Source organism: Ursus arctos, unplaced genomic scaffold (assembly GCF_023065955.2).
Source record: "Ursus arctos isolate Adak ecotype North America unplaced genomic scaffold, UrsArc2.0 scaffold_18, whole genome shotgun sequence".
Classification (NCBI taxonomy): Eukaryota; Metazoa; Chordata; class Mammalia; order Carnivora; family Ursidae; genus Ursus; species Ursus arctos.
Genome location: NW_026622852.1, coordinates 23,621,865 through 23,643,663, shown reverse-complemented (window position 1 = coordinate 23,643,663; position 21,799 = coordinate 23,621,865). Strand labels below are relative to the sequence as shown.

Below are 21,799 nucleotides of genomic sequence, written 5' to 3'. Positions count from 1 at the left end.
TTCTTCACAAATATTGTACAATTTGCAACTCTGAATTATTTAATTATAAGTAAAAATTGGATAAGCTAAAAAAATATGAGTGATCACCTTTTTCTGGCCATTCTTTACTTGAAAAACAGGATGTAGAAAAGTAGTCAGATGATAGATTTTTTTTCTTACACAGCACTTAATCTAATCTTATGTGAAGGTATGCAACAGAATGAAATGTTGCAATAAACATAAGAACAGCAATTCCACACACTTTGTTTTAAAAAAGACAGGCATTTTAAGAGGTTATTTAGAAACTCGTTTGAAAAGCATGTCATTCCCTCTGATCCAGTACTCACATGCTGTCAGACCTAGGTTGATTTGTTTTATATAAGAATGTAGAAGACAAACCTCTGTGAATATTAGCAGATTAGTGGCTATTATAAAGGACTATGCAAAAATAAATTTGGAAACTTTGCATAATGGATTTTACTTTAGACACGTTCTAGATAAGCATCAGGTAAAGAACTATGAGCACAGAATTAAATCCAGAGGAATTACAAATTTTCATTCATCCCCGAGATTTTGTCTGGGTATTCCTTGCTTAGCTGTCGTCGTGCGGCCACTGTTGATGCATAGATGACATATCCCCAGGAGAGCAATACGATCGCGAAGAGCAACTAAAACGCAAGAGGGGGAATAAAAGCAAAATAACTTGCTGTAAGCGATACTTCCCTCGCCCCAACAGGTTGCCGTGTACATTGCTAAGGTGGGAATTACAGTGAAAAACTCGAATAAATGGGGTTCCGGAGGCGAGTACACCCAGCCGCCCTTACGTAAGAAGCGGAAGAGCGTGTCTTCCAGGAAGAGGCGGAGTCGAGGTGAGAGAGTGAAAGCCTTAATACAGGAATGGATTTTGGAGTTTCTGGCTGCTGAAGAAATAGGGGGCCTTCCGCCTGCGGGCCTACGGAGTCGACACCGTGTAGCCTCGCCAGACCAGGGACCTACCACTGAATAAATCCAGTCCAGGGTGCGGCGGCTCACTGGCTTCATGGTAAGGAGGCGGCGGCGGCCGGCGGAAACGGAGGGAAACCGCAGGCCCTAGGGTAACCTCCGGGGCGGCGGCTGCCGAGCGGCGACAGCCATCTTTCAGCCGGGCACAAGCGCCCGCCCCTCGCCTCCGGGAGCGTTTCCCATCAGTCGGCCGGCCTCTTCCGCCCGGAGCTGGGGGCGGGCTCACGTGATATGGGGGGGGGGCTAGCTCGCGGTGGAGGGAGGGGATGAGGTGAGAAAACATGTTAAAAATGGCCTTTTTTGCTATTTTGATGGGTGTTCCTTGTCAGCAGATCTTCTTTCAGTTGCAGTAGTCATGCAAGATAATGTACCGTCGTGTGCACTTAAAAATTTATTTGAAAAAATAATCTTCATTTTAAATATTACGGGCTTCTAACGCTGGAGGGATTAACGTTTCCTCCCGCATTTGTTTCCATGTGATACAGAGAGACGTTCGTATAATCATCATTGACTTAAACAAGAATACCACCCACTTTTATATAACAGCGACGAATCGTGTGGGAGTCCCTGTTAATTGAGCCCTTCTTTCCAGAAACAAAAGTCTTTGAGAACGCCGTGGCTTGTGGATGTAAATGGTACTTCTAAGAAGAAATAACGTAGCACAAATTACTTAGCATAACCTGCCAATCAACAAGTGTGTTTTGAGCGTTTAGGCTGTGCTCAGAACGGTAGCACGTATCGGATATTAAGCCAAAAGCGGCTGTGCGCGGGCGGTTTATACCAAGTTTAACTCTAGAATGTTTGGGACGCTCACGTCTGAGGCCTGTGGGTAGAGTGGGGCAATGGGCCGCTTTAGGCTCAGACGTTTTCTCTATATATCTCAGATATCACCTAAAGAAGTTTTTAATCCAGATTCCGGGGAATGGGGAAGAGGAAGAGTATTTCCTTGAGAGAAAAATGTTGTCTGTCTTGGTCAGATTTTAAAGCCCTGTTCTCTTAGGTAATCCCTGTTTATGCCTAGACTGGAGTAGATTTCTTTATGAAGACTGCGTAGGACACTGGTTGGGCTCTGGCTTTCGATTCCATTCGAATCCCCGTGTTGTGACCTAGCTGAGCAACCGGAGGCGGTCACTTTACTTTCAAGTAACTCAGTTCCTTTATCTACTAGAGATAATTCCGGTAACTTCTCGCAGAGTTTGGTGAGGTTTAAATGAGACCAATCTAGTTATAGTGTTTTCCGGGTAAGTTAGGAGCGAACATTAAGTATTGCGCCTGTAACCCCCCAGAACTACTGGTAACAAGAATGACTGTGATGGTAGTAATTTGTGCTCGGTAGTTCTTATTCCAGGAATGGAGGGGACGGTGGGGGAAGGGCCGGGGCTCGGCCGAGCACTCTAGGCCCCGCCCTCGGTGCCGGCGCCCTTCTTCCGCGCATGCGTTACGCACGCGGGTGTTGTGTTTTGACGCGCGGGGGGCTGCGGAGTGGGTCTCGCTTTTTGCTGCCGCCCCTCAAGCTGCCATTGGTGATGAGCACTTTACGTCACAGGGGTCGCAAAAGCCGCCGGGGTCTCCGCTGTCTCGCGAGGAGGGTGAAGCGCCCCCGCCTGCTCCCGCTCCTGAGGGCCGGCGGAGAAGTCGCCGGGTACGCCTTCGCGGATCCTGCCGTCACCGACCTAGCTTTCTGGGCCGCCGGGAGCTTGGCACGAGCGCCCCAGCTGGGACTGCGCCGGTATCTTCCGAGGTGAGTAAGATCCCGAACAATGGGGCGCGGGGGTCGGAAGGGCTGGGCGAGCCGGCGCTCCCGGCCTGGAACGAGGCCCAGGGACCTGGGAGCTGCGGTCTGGGCCTGAGGGGACGTCCGGGCCTGAGCGGGGCGGGGCTCCCAGCGGGCAGGCTGGCGGCTCCGGTGGCGCACCTGTGGATTTGTGCAGGTGGGCGGGGGAGGGTTGCGTTTCCTAGAAGCTCTCCCGAGGGGCGCGAGCGTAGCAGTGTACTGGAAAGAGCTTGGTCTCTGGGGGGGCGGGGGGGCCCCACAAAACAAAACGTTCGCCGTCTTATTCGTGGTATAGCCTCTCTTAGAGGTGTGCCAGCTAAGGTTAGGTTATGTGCCCTAATCTCACTGCCTGCCTGTAAAATGGGAGTAACAGTGTTTTAGTTCGTTGTGATTATGTAATGCACGTGGGGCATATCTGCGATCTTGGCCGGTGGCCGTTCTCAAGCCAAGGAAGCCACTATCACCGTGACTCTTGGAGTTGTGTGTGCTGTGTTACACATTGTGAGCTGGGCTCGCCTGCCTGTGGTTTCTCCATCCATCCAGTTAGTGCAGCTTTCCTCGTGGGCTGCTGATTCCTAGACTGGAGGGGGCAGTACTGAGATGGAGCAAACAACGTAAAGGGCAAAAGTGAACAGAATTTTTGGTAGGTAATTTTCAAGATTATTTAAGATAAATTAAGAGTTACCCAAGATTTAAGTTAATGATGAGGGTTGGGTTCTTTGTTTTGTTTTGTTTTGTTTTTAGTCAATGAAATTCAGAGCTGTAGTCAGCCAAAACCAATCAGGCTTAGCTGGAATGAGTGGCTTTAGCGGGGAATGGTTCCCAAGCAGTTCTTTTTATGGTTGGAATTGGAATTAACATTTATAGCATCTGGGCAGTAGATCCTGTAAGATCCGTGTGATCCTTTGGAACTGGTGATTAAATTGCAGTTGACGGAGGTACAGTAATTTCTCAAAGGTCATAAGAGATAGGACCCAGATTATTTTTAATACTTGAGGTTTATTCTAGTTGATCTACTTCTGAATCTTTTTTAGCCACTTTGCCTGGATATAATAAAAACGAATTAAGAAAAAAGATTTTGTTATAGGCTGTCATCTTTCTGGGTCTTTATAATCAGTTATAGGTGATGGGAGGGACTAAAATTAACTTTATTGTCACAATACATGGGGAAACAGTATTCTTAACTGCATGCTAATCACTATGCTGAGAGTTTACATAGAATATATGCCTTCGTACAACCACCTTTTCAGGTCCACAACCCATTTTAGAATTGAGAAAATTTAAGGTTTTGAGAAATTAAATAATTTTCTCCAGGTCACACCACTAAAAAGTGGTTTTGATTTTCAACCCTGGCTCTTCATTAGAATTAACGTCACTCCCTTGTATGTAATCAGCACCATTTTTAAATGTCCAGTGTATAATTTAGACTCCAGCCTCTTGATTCTTTACCCCCCTCATCCAGTTTCCCTAGGTAAGTATGATTGTTAATTATATGAAAGTCCCCCAAAATGTGACAGGAAGAATTCTTATCTCTGTTAAAGCCAATAGATTTGAAAATTTGGGGAAGGTTTGGCTTTATCAGTGTATCCTAAAGATGGTAAACTTTATTCAGAATTTGGGAGGCTGTTAAGGAAATGGAATCAGAAGAATTGATTTCATCTTTATGTCTGTGGGGAAATTAACTTGAAGTCCCAAGTCCTAGAGTGTTAGGATAGAGAAACCTTTATTGCAGGCTTATAGAACCTGAGCACTAAATCCACCATCAGATCCACCTTTGCTACCTAAACCCTGACTTTATAAACCTACGAATCTTAATCTGCTTCCTAGCCATTCCTATTTTATGACTTAATTTGTATTTTTAAAACAGCTTTGTTGAGGTATAATTTATATTTCATCTGTAAAGTTTGCCTGCTTAAAGTTTATAATCCAGTGGGTTTTAGTATATTTAAAGAGTTGTGCCACTATAAATGAACATTTTCTTCATTCCAGAAATAAACTTTATAATTCCTCTCCCTCCCCCAGCAACCACCAGTCTATTTCCATCCATAGATTTGCCTATTCTGGACATTCATATGAATGGCATCATACAACATGTGGTCTTTTGTGACTAATTTTTTTTCCATTTAGCCTAATGAAGTTTCATCCTTACTGTAGCATGTATCAGTGTTTCATCCTTTTTATTGTCCAGTAATATTCCATTCTATGGATATGCCATATTTTATTTATCTTTTCATTAGTTGATAGGATTGTTTCTACTTTTGAGCTATGATGACAAATGCTGCTATGAATATTCACATGCAGGTTTTTGTGTGGACACATGTTTTCATTTTTCTTGGATAGGTGTTGAATTCTTGGGTCATATGGTAATTCTACTTCATTTGTATCTCAGCAAATATTTTAGCAATTTGTTTTTAAAAGTAATCTCTATACCCAATGTGGGGCTTGAACTCATGACCCTGAGATCAAGAGTCACATGCTCTACTGACTGAGCCAGCCTGATGCCCCATTAGCAAATGTTTTAATTTTAGCATTAGTGATGCTTTTGAAGGAGTAAATCTCTTATTTGATGATGTACATTCATTGCCATTGTCTGATGTTTCTGATGAATACCATTCTTTATATCTAAAGATATTACTGTGAGAAATACAGTACAACTCTCATTTATTCTTTTTATCTATTACAGATGACATTACTGATCATTCTTTAGCTTTATGCTATGCTATGCCCATTAATTAACGGGCTTATAAAACTAGGGAAGGGAAGACTAAGATTCCTTTTTTTTTTTTTTTTTTAAAGATTTTATTTATTTGTGAGAGAGAACGAGAGTATGTGCAGGAGCAGGGGCAGAGGGAGAGGGAGAAGCGGACTCATAACCGCTGAGCATCAAGCCTCAATCCCAAGACCCTGGGATCATGACCTGAGCCGAAGGCAGATGCTTAACTGATTAAGCCACCCAGGCGCCCATAAGATTGCATTTTTTTAAAAAAAATTCTACTTAGTTGAGATTTTGTTTTATTTGAACTTCAAGTTTACTACCTACTAATTTCCTTTAATAAATGCATTCAGGGTTATAATTTTTGTTTGAACTACAAATGTTTGGTAAGCACTAAAATTCTGTATTTCCAAGACACAAATTAAGATACAATGTATTAACTTGAAATTCACAGTCTTTTAAAAAAGTCTAATAATCTTTTTATTATATAGAGGGGCAAACTGAAATCTAGATCTAATTGGATGTCTCCAGCTTATAGAGTTAGTTTTAGGGGAAACCTGGTCTTCAGTCCAGGTTCTCTGATAACCTATCCAGTTCCCTCTCCACTATTCATTCCTTCCCTTAATTGACAGACTCTGTCTGTGATCCTAAAAATTTTATTTTTAGGCTTTTTTTTTTTTCCTGAGAGGAGAATAAAAGTGTTAGAAGTAGGGGGAAATGCTGAGAAATTTATCTAATATTAAAGTTAAATATATTAACAGTATTGTGTATAGTTAAATGTATTAACAAACGCAGTTTATAATTATATGCTGTTTAAGAACAGTGGTGATTTCTGTATTTCTAGTGTAGAAATACTTGGATCCCTGAAGAAACATTCATTCAGCATTAATTGATTTCCAGTTAAGTTATGTCTCTGAGAAAGTTAAGATGCCCTAGATGAGCTCTTAAGTTTAATTTGAAAACCATGATGAAATAGTTACATTTCAGTCATGAGTTTTTGTTGTGAATTTTGTTTTTATTAGAGTTCGGTATGGCCATTGTTTAGAAAGTTATAATTCTATTATTTCACTAACCTGATAGCAGTTGACCACTGATGGAACTTCCTGTGATAGAGGAGGTGGAGAAAGATGAGCAGTAGGCCCAGGAAACATAAAGGAAGAAGCAAATATTTAATATATACTCAGTGATTAGTATAGAATGCAGCTAAAGAGTGATTTTATAAGATAACAAGGCCAAAAATGTGATGCACACCAAATTTCAGCTCTAGCAAATTCATTTCGAAAGTTATGGGTCGACATAGACTAACAAACTTAAAATCAAACTAATTGTTAACGTTTTAGTGATCCTCGTGGGAATAAATAAAGGAAGGGCACTGGAAGCATGATTTCAAGAAACTTTGTGGCTGACATTGGATTAAATAAAAAAGCTAAGCAAGGCTTTTGAGGGATGCTGTAAGGAATCAGTGAGGAACTGAATATAGTAGTGTAACAATAGTGCAGTGATGATAGTAACAGCAACTGAACGCGCACACACTAGTTGCTAGGAGTCAGGAACTATTTGAATGCTTTTACAATTATTATTTCATTTAGTCTTCACTAAAAGATACTTTTTTGTGTGTGAAAGAATCTTCCACTAAAAACTACAGAAATGGTTTAAACAGGTGAAGTTTTTGGTATGCAAATTATCTCACTACAGTTATTTTTAAAGGTGCATATATAATGCTTTCCACAAATAAAACAAGTCAATAGTCTATACTGTTCAGGGCATGTGTGAAAGAGCTAAAACCATACATAGAAATAACACCAGCTGAGGACTGTGGTGTTTTGGGTTTTTGTTTTCTAGAGAGGGATAGGAGAAGATAAGGGACACTTAAAAAAAAATTGGAACAGCCATGAGAAAATGTTAAGTTGTTAAATCTGAGTGGTGGATACATGAGTACTTGGTAGATTTTCTTTTTTCAGTTATTTTCAGTTAAATATTTCTCACATAAATTCTCTTTTAAAGAATAGAGTGCTTCAGAATATTTGAGAGCTTAGTATGTACCAGGCCCTTTTCTAAGGGCTTTTTTATATCTGCATAAACCCTGTGACGCAGGTTCTGTTATTTCTGATCTACGCAGTCACAACTGCTGGTGTAGAACCAGGATTCAAACAAGGAAATACCTGACTTTAGAGTTTGTGTTTTAAGTACTATATTATTATGCACACTGCCCCTTCATATTGCAAGGATAATGAGCTACTCAATTATTTTCACCAATGTATGTTTCACATCTTTATTTGCAATTTTTTTTCAGATTTAGTCTGTTCTTTTTTTATCCAGTTACTGATGTATTTTTTTCCCTTTTACAGATAATGGCATCAGCTGCTAAGGAATTTAAAATGGACAACTTTTCACCTAAAGCTGGTACTAGCAAATTGCAACAGACAGTACCAGCTGATGCATCTCCTGATTCTAAGTGTCCTATATGTTTGGATAGATTTGATAATGTGTCTTACTTAGATCGCTGTTTACATAAGTTCTGTTTTCGCTGTGTACAGGAGTGGTCAAAAAACAAAGCTGAATGTCCACTATGTAAACAGCCCTTTGATTCTATTTTCCATTCTGTGAGGGCAGAAGATGACTTCAAGGAGTATGTCCTAAGGCCTTCATATAATGGTTCTTTTGCAACCCCTGATGTTCCACGATTTCGCTATCGTACAACTATGACAAGGGATCGAAGTGCTTCTGTTTATTCACCTAATAATACCATGAGTAGAAGAACAACAACTCCACCAGATAGTGGAGTACTGTTTGAAGGGTTAGGCATTTCAACAAGACCTAGAAATGGTGAAATTCCTCAACTTATGAGACAGATTGCAATTAGGAGGCCAACTACTGCAGATGAAAGATCTTTGCGGAAAATTCAAGAACAGGATATTATTAATTTTAGACGAACTCTCTACCGTGCTGGTGCCCGTGTTAGAAATATTGAAGATGGTGGTCGCTGCAGGGATATTTCAGCTGAATTTTTCCGTAGAAATCCAGCTTGCCTTCACAGATTAGTTCCCTGGTTAAAACGTGAACTTACAGTTCTTTTTGGAGCTCATGGATCTTTAGTGAATATCGTCCAGCACATCATCATGAGTAATGTTACTCGCTATGACTTGGAGAGTCGGGAATTTGTGTCTGACTTAAGACCATTTCTCCTTAATCGGACTGAGCATTTTATACATGAATTTATCAGTTTTGCTCGATCTCCTTTTAACATGGCAGCTTTTGACCAGCATGCTAATTATGATTGCCCTGCTCCTTCATATGAAGAAGGTAGCCATTCTGATTCTTCAGTCATAACAATATCTCCTGATGAAGCTGAGACCCAAGAGTTGGATATCAATGTAACCACTGTTAGTCAGGCACCATGGGATGATGAAACTCCAGGGCCATCTTACTCAAGCTCAGAGCAGGTGCATGCTGCCATGTCTTCCCTTTTAAATACTTCTGATAGTTCAGATGAAGAACTTGTAACAGGAAGAGCCACGTCTCAGATTCAAGGAGTACAAACTAATGAAGACCTAAATAATGACAGTGATTCGTCTTCAGATAATTGTGTCATTGTTGGGTTTGTTAAACCACTAGCTGAGAGGACACCAGAACTTGTTGAACTGTCCTCTGATTCTGAGGAGTTAGGCTCTTATGAGAAAATGGAGACTGTGAAGACGCAAGAACAGTCTTACAGTTCTGGTGATAGTGATGTTAGTAGATGTTCATCTCCACGTTCTGTCCTTGGAAAGGATGAGCAAATAAATAAAGGTCATTGTGGTTCTGGTAAAAGAATCAAGTCAAAGAAGGAAGAGAAACACTCTGCGTCCTTGTCATCTCCCAGAGACCTGAGCTCATCTATCAGAGGAGACAGAGTATATTCCCCATACAACCGTAGACACAGGAGGAGGGGAAGATCAAGAAGTTCAGATTCACGTTCCCAGAGTAGAAGTGGGCATGATCAGAAGAATCGTAGAAAACATCATGGCAAGAAAAGGATGAAAAGCAAAAGATCCAGAAGCAGGGAGAGTAGCAGACCTAGAGGTAGAAGAGACAAAAAGAGATCAAGAACTAGAGATAGCAGTTGGTCAAGAAGAAGCCAAACTCTCTCTCTCAGTAGTGAAAGCACAAGCAGATCAAGATCTCGTAGCAGTGATCATGGTAAAAGAAGATCACGGAGCAGAAATAGAGATCGTTATTATTTAAGAAATAATTACGGAAGCAGATATAAGTGGGAGTATACTTACTATAGTAGAAACAAGGACAGGGATGGCTATGAATCATCTTACAGGAGGAGAACTCTGTCCAGAGCTCATTATTCCAGACAATCTTCAAGTCCAGAATTTAGAATTCAGTCCTTTTCTGAAAGAACAAATGCTAGGAAAAAAAATAATCACAGTGAAAGGAAATATTACTACTATGAAAGGCACAGATCAAGGAGCCTGTCCAGTAATAGATCAAAGACTGCATCTACAGGGCCTGACTGGGTAAGAAATGAAAAGCCCGGAGGGAAACGAAAATACAAGACACGACATTTGGAGGGTACTAACGAAGTGGCTCAACCTTCTCGTGAATTTGCTTCTAAAGTAAAGGAAGGTCATTACCAAAAATCCTCATCAAAATTGGATGGCAACCACAAAAATGAGAGTGACAGCTTTTCAGACAGCCGATCATCAGACAGAGAGACAAAATACAAGAGGAAAAAAAGGAGGACCCGGAGCCTAAGTGTAGAGATAGTTTATGAAGGGAAAGCTACTGATACAACTAGACATCATAAAAAGAAAAAGAAGAAGCACAAGAAGAAGCATAAGAAACATCATGGGGACAATCCTTCACGTTCACCAGTTGTAATTACCATTGACAGTGATAGTGATAAGGATTCTGAAGTAAAGGAGGATATAGAATGTGACAATAGTGGTCCTCAGGACTCTGTACAAAATGAGTTTTTGCCTCCTCCCTTGGAACCATTTGAAGCTAAAGATGTAGTTACAATAGAAGATGAATTTGGCATCCTAGACAAGGAGTGTAGTATTACCACACTTAATAACAACTTGAGTAATGCCAACAAAACTGTGGATAATATTCCAGCCCAGGCAGCTTCAGTTGAACAAACTCTTGATATAAGAGAAGAGACTACTTTTGCCTTTGATTTGGAGAACCAGCCAAGTAATATCTCTATTCAAACTGAGCCATCAAGGCAATTGCCATCTCCACGGACATCATTAATGTCAGTGTCTCTTGGTAGAGACCATGATATGTCTTAACTGCCAAAGCATCTCATTGAGAATTCTGATGGTATTAAAAACAAAACAAAACAAAAAACAGTGTCATCTACTGCAGTCTATTTAAAGATGACTTTTGGTGAAAACTCTTTTCCCCCTTAAAAATATTTTAAGTGATTTTTTTTCTGTGTGTTAAAAATTTGTAAAAATCATTATTTGTTCAAAAAGTATGTATGTCCCACCCTCAGAGATATGCACTTTTAAGTGAGGAAAATGATATTGCTAGCAGTTTATTTAAAACTTGGGGTCCTTTTTAAATAAAAAAAATATATAAATTTTAGAAGTTATTTCATAAAGCCATATGGTATTGACATATTTTTAAAGTAGTCAATGAGTATTTTTGAATTTTTTTTTTTTTTTTGAGAGTTATTCTGGAAATGTGTTATAAGCTAGGAGAATCCCTTTGGACAGTCTTTATTTTTCTTCTTAAGAATTTGTATGATTCAGAACCATTTCTTCAGGTTAAATTGAGGCATTTTAATCTGCACAGTTTATCTTGACATCTGCCAAAAGAAAAATTTAAACATTTCCTTTATATACTTGTTTATCTGGACTGCCAGTGAAACAAATGTGTATTCAACAAAATAAAAAATAAAACAGTAACACTTTAAAACAAGAATCCAGAAATTTTCCTATGCAGTATTGCCTTTAAAAAGAAAAATCAAACTATTTTAGAGGAGCTAAAATCTTGAAAATAGTTAAGGATATACTTGTCAAAAATACTAAATCAGGTGATCTGCATTTAACCGCACAGCTTTAATTATTTTAGTTCTTTGGTTATGAGGAATATCTGTCTTCAACAAAATGCAGCTATGTAGCATTTAGCATAGTAAAAACAAAAAACCCTTGCCAGACTTCTTTTACATTGGTAAAAGAAGTACACAAAGTGGTTATGCTTATGTTTTATCCTGTTTTAGAGATGACAAAGTGCTCTCCATCTAGCCTAAAGTAAGATTGCCAGGGAAGAACCGAACTTGGATGAAGTCTAATTCAGCCTTCTGTTTGCCTTGCTACCATAGTCATTGTTCAGCAGAAGTTGGAATGCCTGCAGTGTGGCAGATTCTGTACTATGTTTTTAGGATTTCAGTGATAGAACAAAGCAGATCTGCTCCTTGCCCTCGTGGGAAATATGTAAACTTACAAACCATAAGTTCTCTGGAGAGAGTGTAATTTCCTTTAAGAGCATACAGTGGGGGCCTAATCTCATGTGGAAGTGATGGCTGAATTGAAATTCAGAAAACAAGGAGATGTTAGCTAGGAGGAGAGTTGTTCTTAGCAAAGGAAAAGATGTCCAAAGATCCGAAGGCAGAATTGTAGCCTAGCATGTTCCAAGAGCTAAAAGAAGGCAAAGTTAACCAAAGGGCAAAGAGTGTGGGACCAAGCTTTGTAGATCATGTTTGTATTTGTCCTAATGGCAGTAGGAAATTCTTCTAAAATGACAAATGACAATCTAAATTGGTGTTGGCAATTTTTAGTAAGCTCTCAGACACTCAGAAATTATGGGAAGGCTGTAGTTAGTTGATCAAGGCTTATACTTTGAAATTATGACATGATTTTGTAGTTTTTTCTTAAAAACTTAATGCCGTTTCATTTCATTTTCCGATTTTACATCATATTTTTAGTTAAACATTTAGTGAAAGCCTATCTTAATGTTTTCAGTTAAACACATGAAACTTCTCTTAATACAGGCACCATCACATCATCTTTTTAGGTGTTCAGGCCCCAAATTTCCCAGTCTTTGATTCTCCTCCTTCAGCCCTCTCATTCAGTCCCCAGATCTTGGTCACTAAATATTTCTAATATGTCTGTACCATGCAATCCAGGCAGCCGTGATCTCTCACTTGCACTCCTACAGTGGGTCTGCCTGCATACACTGTTGCTCTACACGTACCCGTTTGCCTCCAACCATTCTTGCTGTAGCATTCAAAAGATATTTTGAAAAATTGTTTTTGTTTTTTCGTCCCCCTATTTAAAATCCTTCAGTAACTCTCTGTTATTCTTAGGCCACTTAATAAAAGCAAACAAAAATCCAGCATAATATGGTTTACATACCCCTACCTGATCAGGTTCAGGTTCATTTTCAGCTTTTCTCTCACTTCATTTGTCCTCTGGCCATCTTAACCTGCTTCAGGTCTATGGAGATGCTGCTCCCTGCTAATGCAGAGCCTTCATACGTGGGTTTTTCTTCTGCTGGGAACTGAGTTCCATCCTAGCTAAAGGAGGCTTCTGGTAAAGTGAGTGTGCCCTCTTCCATTATTTCCCCTCAATTACTTGCTCTCTTAATAACCCTGGACTCCTTCTGTAGTAATTACTAAGTGTTCTCTCACCAGTCTGCGAGTTCTTTGGCAACTGTATGTATGTGTACTGGTAAATCCCTTCTGTTTTCTTTCACATAGGAAGTGCTTAAAGCACATACTGGATGGATGACTGGGTGGTAGGGATCTTAAAAATCGGCTAAGACCTGCTTTCTGCTTTTAGAGAGTTCCACTGTCAACTTTTAGCCTAACACTATATTCTTTTAACCTGTTCATCTGAATTCAGCGTCCACGAGGCATTTTATCTTACCTCAGGTTTTCAGTGTTTTTGTGACTTTTGCAACTTTTTTGTTTAAAGGAAATGCAGCCAACCATTTGTACTTGCTCCTTCGTCAATCCTTAGATTGATGGCGGGAGAACTTTTTCTTTCACTTCCCATTCTCAGGAAGCTCTGTGGGAGCCAATCTAAGCTCTTCCCCAACCCATTGAATGTGTACTAATGATGGGCTGTGTGTACAAAAGGGCAACAACTTATTCAAGGTAAGCTGATGGCCCATACTTCCTGGGAGTTCTTCCATCCTGGGGAAGAATTATAGTCCTCTGCCAGTGGGTATGGGCACCCTGAGCCAGTCAGCATAACCTTGGACTCAGAAAACTTTCCAGAAGGTCCGTCAGGATACCAGAAACCGTGTATAACCTGGTTTGGGTTGTTGCTAGCCCCGGTGTTCCCACCAATGGGGCCAGGGGATGGGAAGTAGAGGAGAAGCGTTCCTCTTCGCAAACCAGATTTCATCAGAATTCTGAGCATGGGTTCATTTCTAACATTAAGTTCATTAAGCTATGTACAATTGAAATATTAACTGATTAAATTACTATAATATAGCTATCATTGAGACCAGAACTTAGTACCCCCTTGCAAGGGATAAGTTCCAAGATTCCCCACCGAATGCCTGCAACTAGGTAGTACCCAACCATGTACATAGTATTTTCTCTACAGACATATCTGTGATAAAGTTTAATTTATAAATTAGGCACAATAAGAGATTAACAATAAAAATAGAATTGGACAATCCTAACAATATGCTGTAATAAAAGTTATGTGAATATGGTCTCTCAAAATAACTTGTACTCACTCTTTTTGTGATGTGAGATGGCAAAATGCCTATGTAATGAGGTGAATGAGCTAGGCGTTGTGATGTAGCATTTGGCTACTATTGATTAACCTCAAGTTACTTCAAAAGGCTTCCAAATCATAGTTGATTGCAGATAACTGAAACGAGAAACAAAACTGCAGATTGGGGGTGGGGGGAGGGCACTACTATACAGACCTGTCCAGGGATTGATGTATTTAGAAAAACCTATGTGGGAAGATAAATCATGATCATTGTGTATGTAGCCTACTCTCAAATGTTCCAAAAAAAAAAAAAAAAAAAAACCTACATGTGTAGATGGAGACAGTGATAAAGTAAATTGTGGCAAAATGTTAAAAGTTGAGGGTAAAAATACAGGAAGTCTTTGTACTATTTTTGTAGTTTTCCTGTAAGTTTGAAATAATTTCAAAACAAGCTAATAAAATTGCCTCTATAGGCCTGCAGGGTTACCTGTATGAGTGTGTCAATCAGAGTTTTCAGTCACGTATACTCAGCAAAAGGAAAAAAGTCACGAAGGCAAACATGCAGTAACTATTAAAGCTGCTTTGTGAGAAAGAGCCACAGTCACTAGAGAGGTGTTCTGGTCTGTTTATAAGGCCCGGCCTGTTGGGATCTTAGTCCGAGATACACAGTTATAACTGCTCTTGGTTCCATGCTCAGAAGCAAGCTTGTGAGGGGTATAAAATCAAAGGAGAGTTTTTCTTTTAAATTTAGGATGGAGGGAAGACAAGCTTTTTGGGAAGGAGACCTTGGAACAGGAAAAGTTAAAGGCAAAGGAGAGGAGTAATGGATGCAGCTGAGTTCCTGAATGGCAGAGCACAGAACACAGGTAAGTGAATTGGTAACGATAGAGGAGAGGCAAGTCTTGCTCTAAAGGGGCAGAAGGAGGTAACGCACAAAGAAACCTCTGTGAGTAGATTCATTGAGATGAGGTTGTTCATACTGTAAAGCCTGTCTTTTCTCCATGAAGTAGGAAGAAGTGCTAACTTCTGAGAAAGGTGGGTCATAAATAAGATTGGGCTTGAGAGGAATGAGGAAATGGTCACTGAGGGTCGTGGAGAGAGGGTTAGCTGAGAATTCCTGATGAGTGCTAAGGCCTGAGGCCGCCCCTTAAGACATGGGATATTGTATGGGACACCAAGATTTCGTGATTTTGTCCTGGTAGCATTCAACACTGGGAGTAGAAGCAGAAACTAATGTTGGACGTTTAGTATGTATTCAGTATTTATACAGTGAATGAATAAATGGATGGCTTATGGTTGGAGTTCTGCTGAATGTTACTAGTAAAACAACAGGGGCAAAGCAGTTGAGTGAGATACTGGTGAGAGTAGTTGAATTGATGCATTCTGGTATCTGGGCTGTGTAGGGAAGGAAGTGAAGCTATGAAGTGACCATTATACTTCAAGAACAGGGAGATACCAAAGAATTCGTTTTCCAATGAGGTTCGAGTAGATAATAGTGGAGGTAGGTGTAAGAAGACTGAAGAAATACTTTAGAGTGTGTCTAATTCTAGGCATGATTGGAAGTAACTAGAATGGGTAGAGGTGGAGGTGATTGGAATTGATAGTGATCAATAAGGCTGGAAGCATACATGGGAGATGCTGTGGTTGATGGCAGCAGATAAAGGATGAAGAAGAAAAGGGGAGTTGTGTCATGGGTATTCTATCTTGTCCTTTAAACTATGTTTGTGTTCCACTGTAGCAGCTGGCATACGTACAGAGAAGATAATAAAAACTTGGTAAATGATGATTTCCTCGTTCTGAGTTTTTAGTCAATGCCTCGACCAGTTGGGTATTAGAAAACAGCACAATATGACCATTTTAAAAAGTACAGTAAGATTGGTTGTTACAATGTCATGAAAATTAGGAAATTCTTACTTTATCTGCAAGTATTTGGGGGGATGGTAAATCCATTGAATTTGTGCCTGAGAAGAGCAACAGGCAAGGCACATGGAAGTCCAGTTAGGCCAAGGTCTGAGTCGATAAATTGATTCCCACAGAAGCTGCGACTGTGATGTTTGCCACAACATTAGATGATGAACATTTATATAAACACGAGGAGGCAGAGTTAGATACCTAGTATTTGCCTGGAGTAGGCTGCTTCTCTGACCATCTGCACTTTAAATAGGTAAACAGTGGGAAAAGGCTATCTCTGCATTTCCGTCTGTAAAATTCATTTAGTCATCAAACACCAAGTACATGTGGTCCAAGTCTGTGCCAAACGCTAGGGTTATAACGATGAGTAGGGTGGAGCCAACAGGAATTTTAAAGAAGGTGGGAATTGAGAAATTAGATTTGTTCTTAAACAGCCAGCAGTAATGTAGAAGAAAGCTGGGAGCAGGAAAGCCTTAGTGAAAGGCTGCTTGAGAAGCTCTGCAGTAGCTCAAACCAGGAATCAGAAGGGCCTGGAGAAGAACAGGGATCCAGTGGAGAGGCTGGATTCAGTAAATTTCTGTGGTAGACTAGGCACAATTGGGGTACCATGTAGATGAGGATGGGCTGTGAGGAGGAGGGAAAAGTCTGTAAAATGAGATTTTTCTTCCCCCTTGTGAGAATTAGATGTCTGGTGATAATATTCAAGGTAGGAAATAGAGGAATAGGGATAGCTTGGGGGAGGACGATGAGTTCAGTTTGAGAGTGAGCTGCCTGGAGCTGCACTGTGCAATATAGTAGCTACTAAGCACACGTGGATGTTGCTTGAGATGCGGCTAGTAAAACTGAGGAACCGAATTTTAAATTTTGTTTAATAAGGCTTATGGCTGCCATACTGGCCAATACAGGGAGAGAACATTTCCATCATCACAGAAAATTCTGTTGGACAGCATGGAAGACACCCAGGCAGATGAAGATTTCCAGTGGGTAGCTGAAAATAGGAGTATGAGTCTTGAGGAGAGATTGGGACTAGGGAGGTAATTGAGGAGTCACTGGGAGACTAGGGAGTACTCGTGAGGTCGTGGAAGTGGATGAGCTCTCCCAGAGAGAGTAGAAGAAAAGAAGCAGGCCTAAGTGAAGATTCTAGAGAATACAAGATTAAGGAGGCTGGCAAAAGAAGGAAAGCTTTCAGAGGAGACCACGAAGTGTTCCCTCTAGTCCCATATACCTTCCTGCCTCTTCAATTTTATGTTATAGCTCCTGTATCAAGTGCAGTGCCCTGCATGCAGTAGGACATAAACAGAACTTCCAAGAGGTTCATCTTCTTTTTAAATTCTTGGAGCATGTCACTGTTATCCTCATGTGGTCACTGAATCAGGGAATTCTGCTCTGGGTACAGCAGATTAGGCTACCTACAAGAATATCTAATACCATTTTTAGAATACAGGACTAGGAAGTAAAATCTTTTGATCTTACCCTATCAGTTACCCTCCATTTCTATACTTTCCTTCATGCTTAGCTGTGATTTTCCAGATTATGTTTAAATCACTCCCTTACATTATCCTCCAGCTCTCTCGTCCTTATGTCTCTCCTCGTTTACTTAGTTTAGGGGTCAGCAACCTTTTCCTTTAAAGTCCAGATAGTAACTATTTTAGGCTTTATGGGCCATATGTAGTCGCTGTTGTATAGTCTTTTTTTTTTTTTTTTTTGGCAACACTTTTAAAATGTTAAAACAATTTTTAGCTTTGGCCTGTTTGAAAATAAGTCACATGTCAGATTGCACAGCAACAGTTTACCTAACAAGACCTCAGTGTAGATCAGTTCCAACTCTTCAGCTGTGCCTACATGCATCCTGCTGAGTGGTTTTGAAGGAAATTAGTAACTGCAGGTTGGTGTCATCATGAAAACACAATCCCCAGCCTCAACTTCATACGATATATGTTAGTGGAGGACAAGTTTCTTTAGTGTTCTTGCTCATTGGTATAATGGGTACGTTTCACATCTTTTTCCTCCTCAAACCTCCCACTTGTCTCTACCACGTGTTTAGGTTTGGGCAAACATAAACCTTACCTGTTTACCAAAACAATGCCTCTCTAGCAAAAGGTGTAAAACTGGGAAAAGTGAATTATAATTTCTGCATTCAACCTACCATAGCATCCATCTTCGCTATGGATGAAGCTCTCTTTCTTTAGGCCTTTAGTTCTCCCGCCTTTGCATGCATCAGTATCATTTGGAAGGTTTGTCCAGACAGATTGCTGAGGCTGACACCCACAGTTTCTGATTCAGAACATCTGGGATGCCAAGAATTTGCTTTTCTAACAAGTGTTCCGGTGATTCTGATGCTACTGGCCTACAAACCAGAGTTTGAGAACCACTGTTCTAGGACATTCCTCCACATATGCTCGGGATTTCACTTACCCCCCCCCCTTTAGTAGGAATATTGATTTTTAAATTATCCCCTCTTTTCCTTTATCTCATGTTTTTCAGTTATTTTACTACTTAGAATGAGGTCTGTGGACCAGCACCATCAGTATCACCAGTGTCAGCTTGTAAGAAATGCAGAGTCTCAGACCTACTAGGTCAGAATCTGTCCTTTAATAAGACCTGACTGGGCATTCATGTTTAGGAAGCACTGCCTGTGGGTCGTTCTCATCAGCAAGCAAGGAGCATGTTCTCGATCTCCTCGTCCAAGCCTGCCCATCTTCCAGTGTCCCGTGCTGGTGGATGGCACCACCATTCCTGCAGCTGCTCAGACTAAACAGATAGGAATTCTCCTTGCCTTCTTTCTCACATGTCCTACGTCCAATTCATCACCAGATTATGTGTGATTTTAGGATTATATATCCTGCAACTTTACCACTTACACAGCTTTGATCTTGATCCAAGACTAGTGCTGGTACAAGCCTCTTACCTGGTTACTCAGCTTCCACCCTGTCCCCCGGCAGCTTCTTTCCTTCCAGTCAACCACAGTGATCCTTTAAAAACAGATCTTATACTCCCTTAAAATCCTGCCATGGTTCCCCATCATATTTAAAATCAAAGCCAAAGTCCTTTTCGTGGTCTGTCAGGCTGTATGTGAACTGCCTTGGCCACCTCTCTGTCTTTCCCCCAGAGCACTTCCCTGTAGCAATTCTGCTCACCACTTTTTTCTTTTGCAGGCCTGGTTCACTCCTGTTTTTTTGTGTTTTCTTTTTCTTTTTTTCTCCTATGCACTTTGTTTGTTTAGTAGAATGCTCTTTACCCAAATGACCTTCTCTCTCACTTCCTTTAGGTCTTCCCCGATGAGCTCATCTTATATAAGCAGCCCTCATTACTCTTTATTCCCTTATCTTGCTTTATTTCTCCTTCCTGAACTTACTGTTACTTACTTTCTTGCCTGTTTTCCGCACTAGGATATAATAAGCTATAAACCTACCTGTCTTATCCATTTTAGTCATGGTGCTGCCATTCTCCTAGTTGCTCAGACCAGATGCCTGAAATGTAGCCTTGATTTTTCCCCACCCTCTTCCTTTCCACTGCTGTTTACTCAGTCCTATCTCTATATCTGAAACATTTCATTTCTTATACTCTACACTGCCACTGTCCTTATCTGTGCTCTCATCTCTTACCTGAGTCACCTCTCATCAATCTACTTGTTCTGCATAGGAGCCAGAAAGTCTTTAAAAAAAAAAAAAAAGTCATCAATTTATGTTGCTCCTTGCTTAAAATCCTGCAACGTGTTCCTTTATCCCTTGCCTTACAAGGCCCTTTTTACCAGTTCAGCAACACTGCATGGCATTTATCCCTTGTTCACTTTTTCTCTTTGACTCCTTTGTGCTTTCTGTCCTTTCTGCTTGGAATCCTTCTCTTCCTACTTTTTTGAATAGTTCATTCCTTCTCATTCCTAAGGGCTCAGCTGAAATGTGACCTACCCAGAGAGATATGCTCTTACCACTGTATTAAAATAGTTTTTTCCAACCTCCATTATTTTGTCTCATGACTCCATTTGCTTTCTTTGTATCATTTCACATTTGCTTGAAAGACACTTTTAAGAAAATGAAACCGTAAGACTGGGAAAAAATATTTAGAATACATATATTTGACAATGGGCTCATATCCAGAATAAATAAATAACTTGTAAATCCATTATACAAAGAAAACTCAATTAGGCAAAAGATGGGAATAAATGCCTCACAAAAGATGATAGAGGAATGAATGGCCAATAAATACATGCAAATGTGTTCACATCAATAACTATTTGAGGAGTTAATGTTAAAACCGCAATGAAACACCATTTCACACTGACCAAAATGGCAAGTTGACCAATGTGTGTCTACTGGAGCTCTTACTCCACTGGTGGGAATGCAAACCGGTACATCTATTTTGGAAAACAGATGGCAGGTTTCTGTGAAGTTAAACATGCATTTACTATAGGACCTACATGACCTGGAGGAAGCAGTTACACCCATACACATTTTTCAAAGCTCATGGAATTATACACTTAAAATCTGTGCATATTTTATTGAGTCTGAACTTTCCTGAGATAAAAAGCAAAATGGGGAAAGAAAAAAAAAAGATAATCAGAAAAGTTCCCAGGAATCCTTGGTCCCTCTGGGTGAGCGAGCGCCCACAGGTCTGCAAACCAGGCAGCCAGACGACGCGAAAGCTCAGGGGAAAATGCGGTCAGGGAGGCGGGGACCTGCGGCAGTCCAGCCTCGGTGGCAAGCCCTGGCCCGCCTGCAGGCTCCTAGTTGCGGTTTCGGTTTCCCGTCTGCTGTGGAGATTTCCCGGCGGCTCCGCCTCTCAGCACTGGGTCTGGGTAGGCTTCTCAGAAGATCCGTGCAAGCCAGCCGCCGACAGGCTTTCAAAGGAGTGAAGCGCGGGTGAGGCAGGGACCTCGCTGGGAGCCAAGCCACCGGCATGTCGGCTGAGGATCGGCAGAATCTGCACGCCTTCCGGGACTATGTCGTGAAGACTGTGGACCCTACCTACATCCTGAGCTACATGGCCCCCTGGTTTAAGGACGGTGAGTGGTCCCCAGTGATGCCTGCCCTTTGGAGCAAGGAAGTAACTCAGAACTTGCTTTTCCCTTGCTTTTTCCCTGTCTTTTAATCAGCGCCAAGTAGCCTGCTAAGAACGGGGGTGTTGAGGCGAGATCCTCACAGCATTTTTAGATTGAAGATTGCCAGGAGAATTTGAGGAGCCTTTGGAGGTCCAGATGGAGAAACAGACCCAGAGAAGTGAAATGACTGGCGTAGGATTGCACATCTATTTAGGTTCAAAGATGGGGAAACAAATCATTGTCCATTTCATTTATTTTCTCTAATGGTTCTGTCTATGGCGTCTTCAGCTTTGCACTGAGAGAAATTCAGGAGTAAGATAGAGGCCCTTCTTTAAAATACTTTACAGCCCAAGATTTTGGGGGTGGGATACTGGTGAGGACAGATGTACATAAATGATTACAAAATGCTATCAAAGCTCCAAAGGAATTGACAGTTACTCTAGCCGGGTCTTATTTGCTCTTAGGAATAACTGGAAGCTTGAGAGGGGCAAGACTCTCTGGACTGAATGGCTGCAGGCTTCACTTCAGGTGTTTCTGTCTAGCTTTTGAGACACCTGATGATGGATGAATGCCACTTTGTAAATTTGAATCCAGGTGCACTATGCTGGAGATGAGCAGAGGCTTTGAGGAAAGAGGAAAAGGGAGGTAGTGCCTGGGAGGAGTTGAAATGAGAGAGGGGATCTGGCAACTCCTTTTCAGGCTCCAAGTGCCTA

General features: G+C 40.9%; 3 protein-coding genes across 5 annotated transcripts in view; 2 read left to right on the top strand and 1 right to left on the bottom strand.

Moving 5' to 3' along the window:
• Positions 1-33: 33 nt before the first annotated feature.
• Positions 34-1,152, bottom strand: SMIM27 (small integral membrane protein 27). The gene is made up of 2 exons (XM_026506413.4): positions 976-1,152; positions 34-647 (listed from the first exon to the last, which is right to left on the bottom strand). Exons 1-2 carry the CDS (start codon positions 1,018-1,020, stop codon positions 525-527), a joined length of 168 nt encoding a protein of 55 aa, XP_026362198.1. The 5' UTR covers positions 1,021-1,152; the 3' UTR covers positions 34-524.
• On the top strand, positions 834-11,381 carry TOPORS (TOP1 binding arginine/serine rich protein, E3 ubiquitin ligase). Its single transcript, XM_044386870.3, has 3 exons — positions 834-1,021; positions 2,528-2,722; positions 7,817-11,381. Exons 1-3 carry the CDS (start codon positions 1,019-1,021, stop codon positions 10,748-10,750), a joined length of 3,132 nt encoding a protein of 1,043 aa, XP_044242805.2. The 5' UTR covers positions 834-1,018; the 3' UTR covers positions 10,751-11,381.
• A 2,760-nt stretch (positions 11,382-14,141) lies between these two features.
• RIGI (RNA sensor RIG-I) overlaps positions 14,142-21,799 on the top strand; it is a 43,042-nt gene continuing 35,384 nt past the window's right edge. For 2 of the 3 annotated variants that reach the window (XM_026506406.4, XM_057313508.1), the window contains exon 1: positions 14,142-21,050. In XM_026506406.4, coding sequence (XP_026362191.2) covers positions 20,945-21,050 — 106 coding nt within the window. In that variant the 5' untranslated portion in view covers positions 14,142-20,944. The remainder of the gene's footprint in view (positions 21,051-21,799) is intronic. The other variant, XM_026506407.4, reaches the window with a different exon arrangement.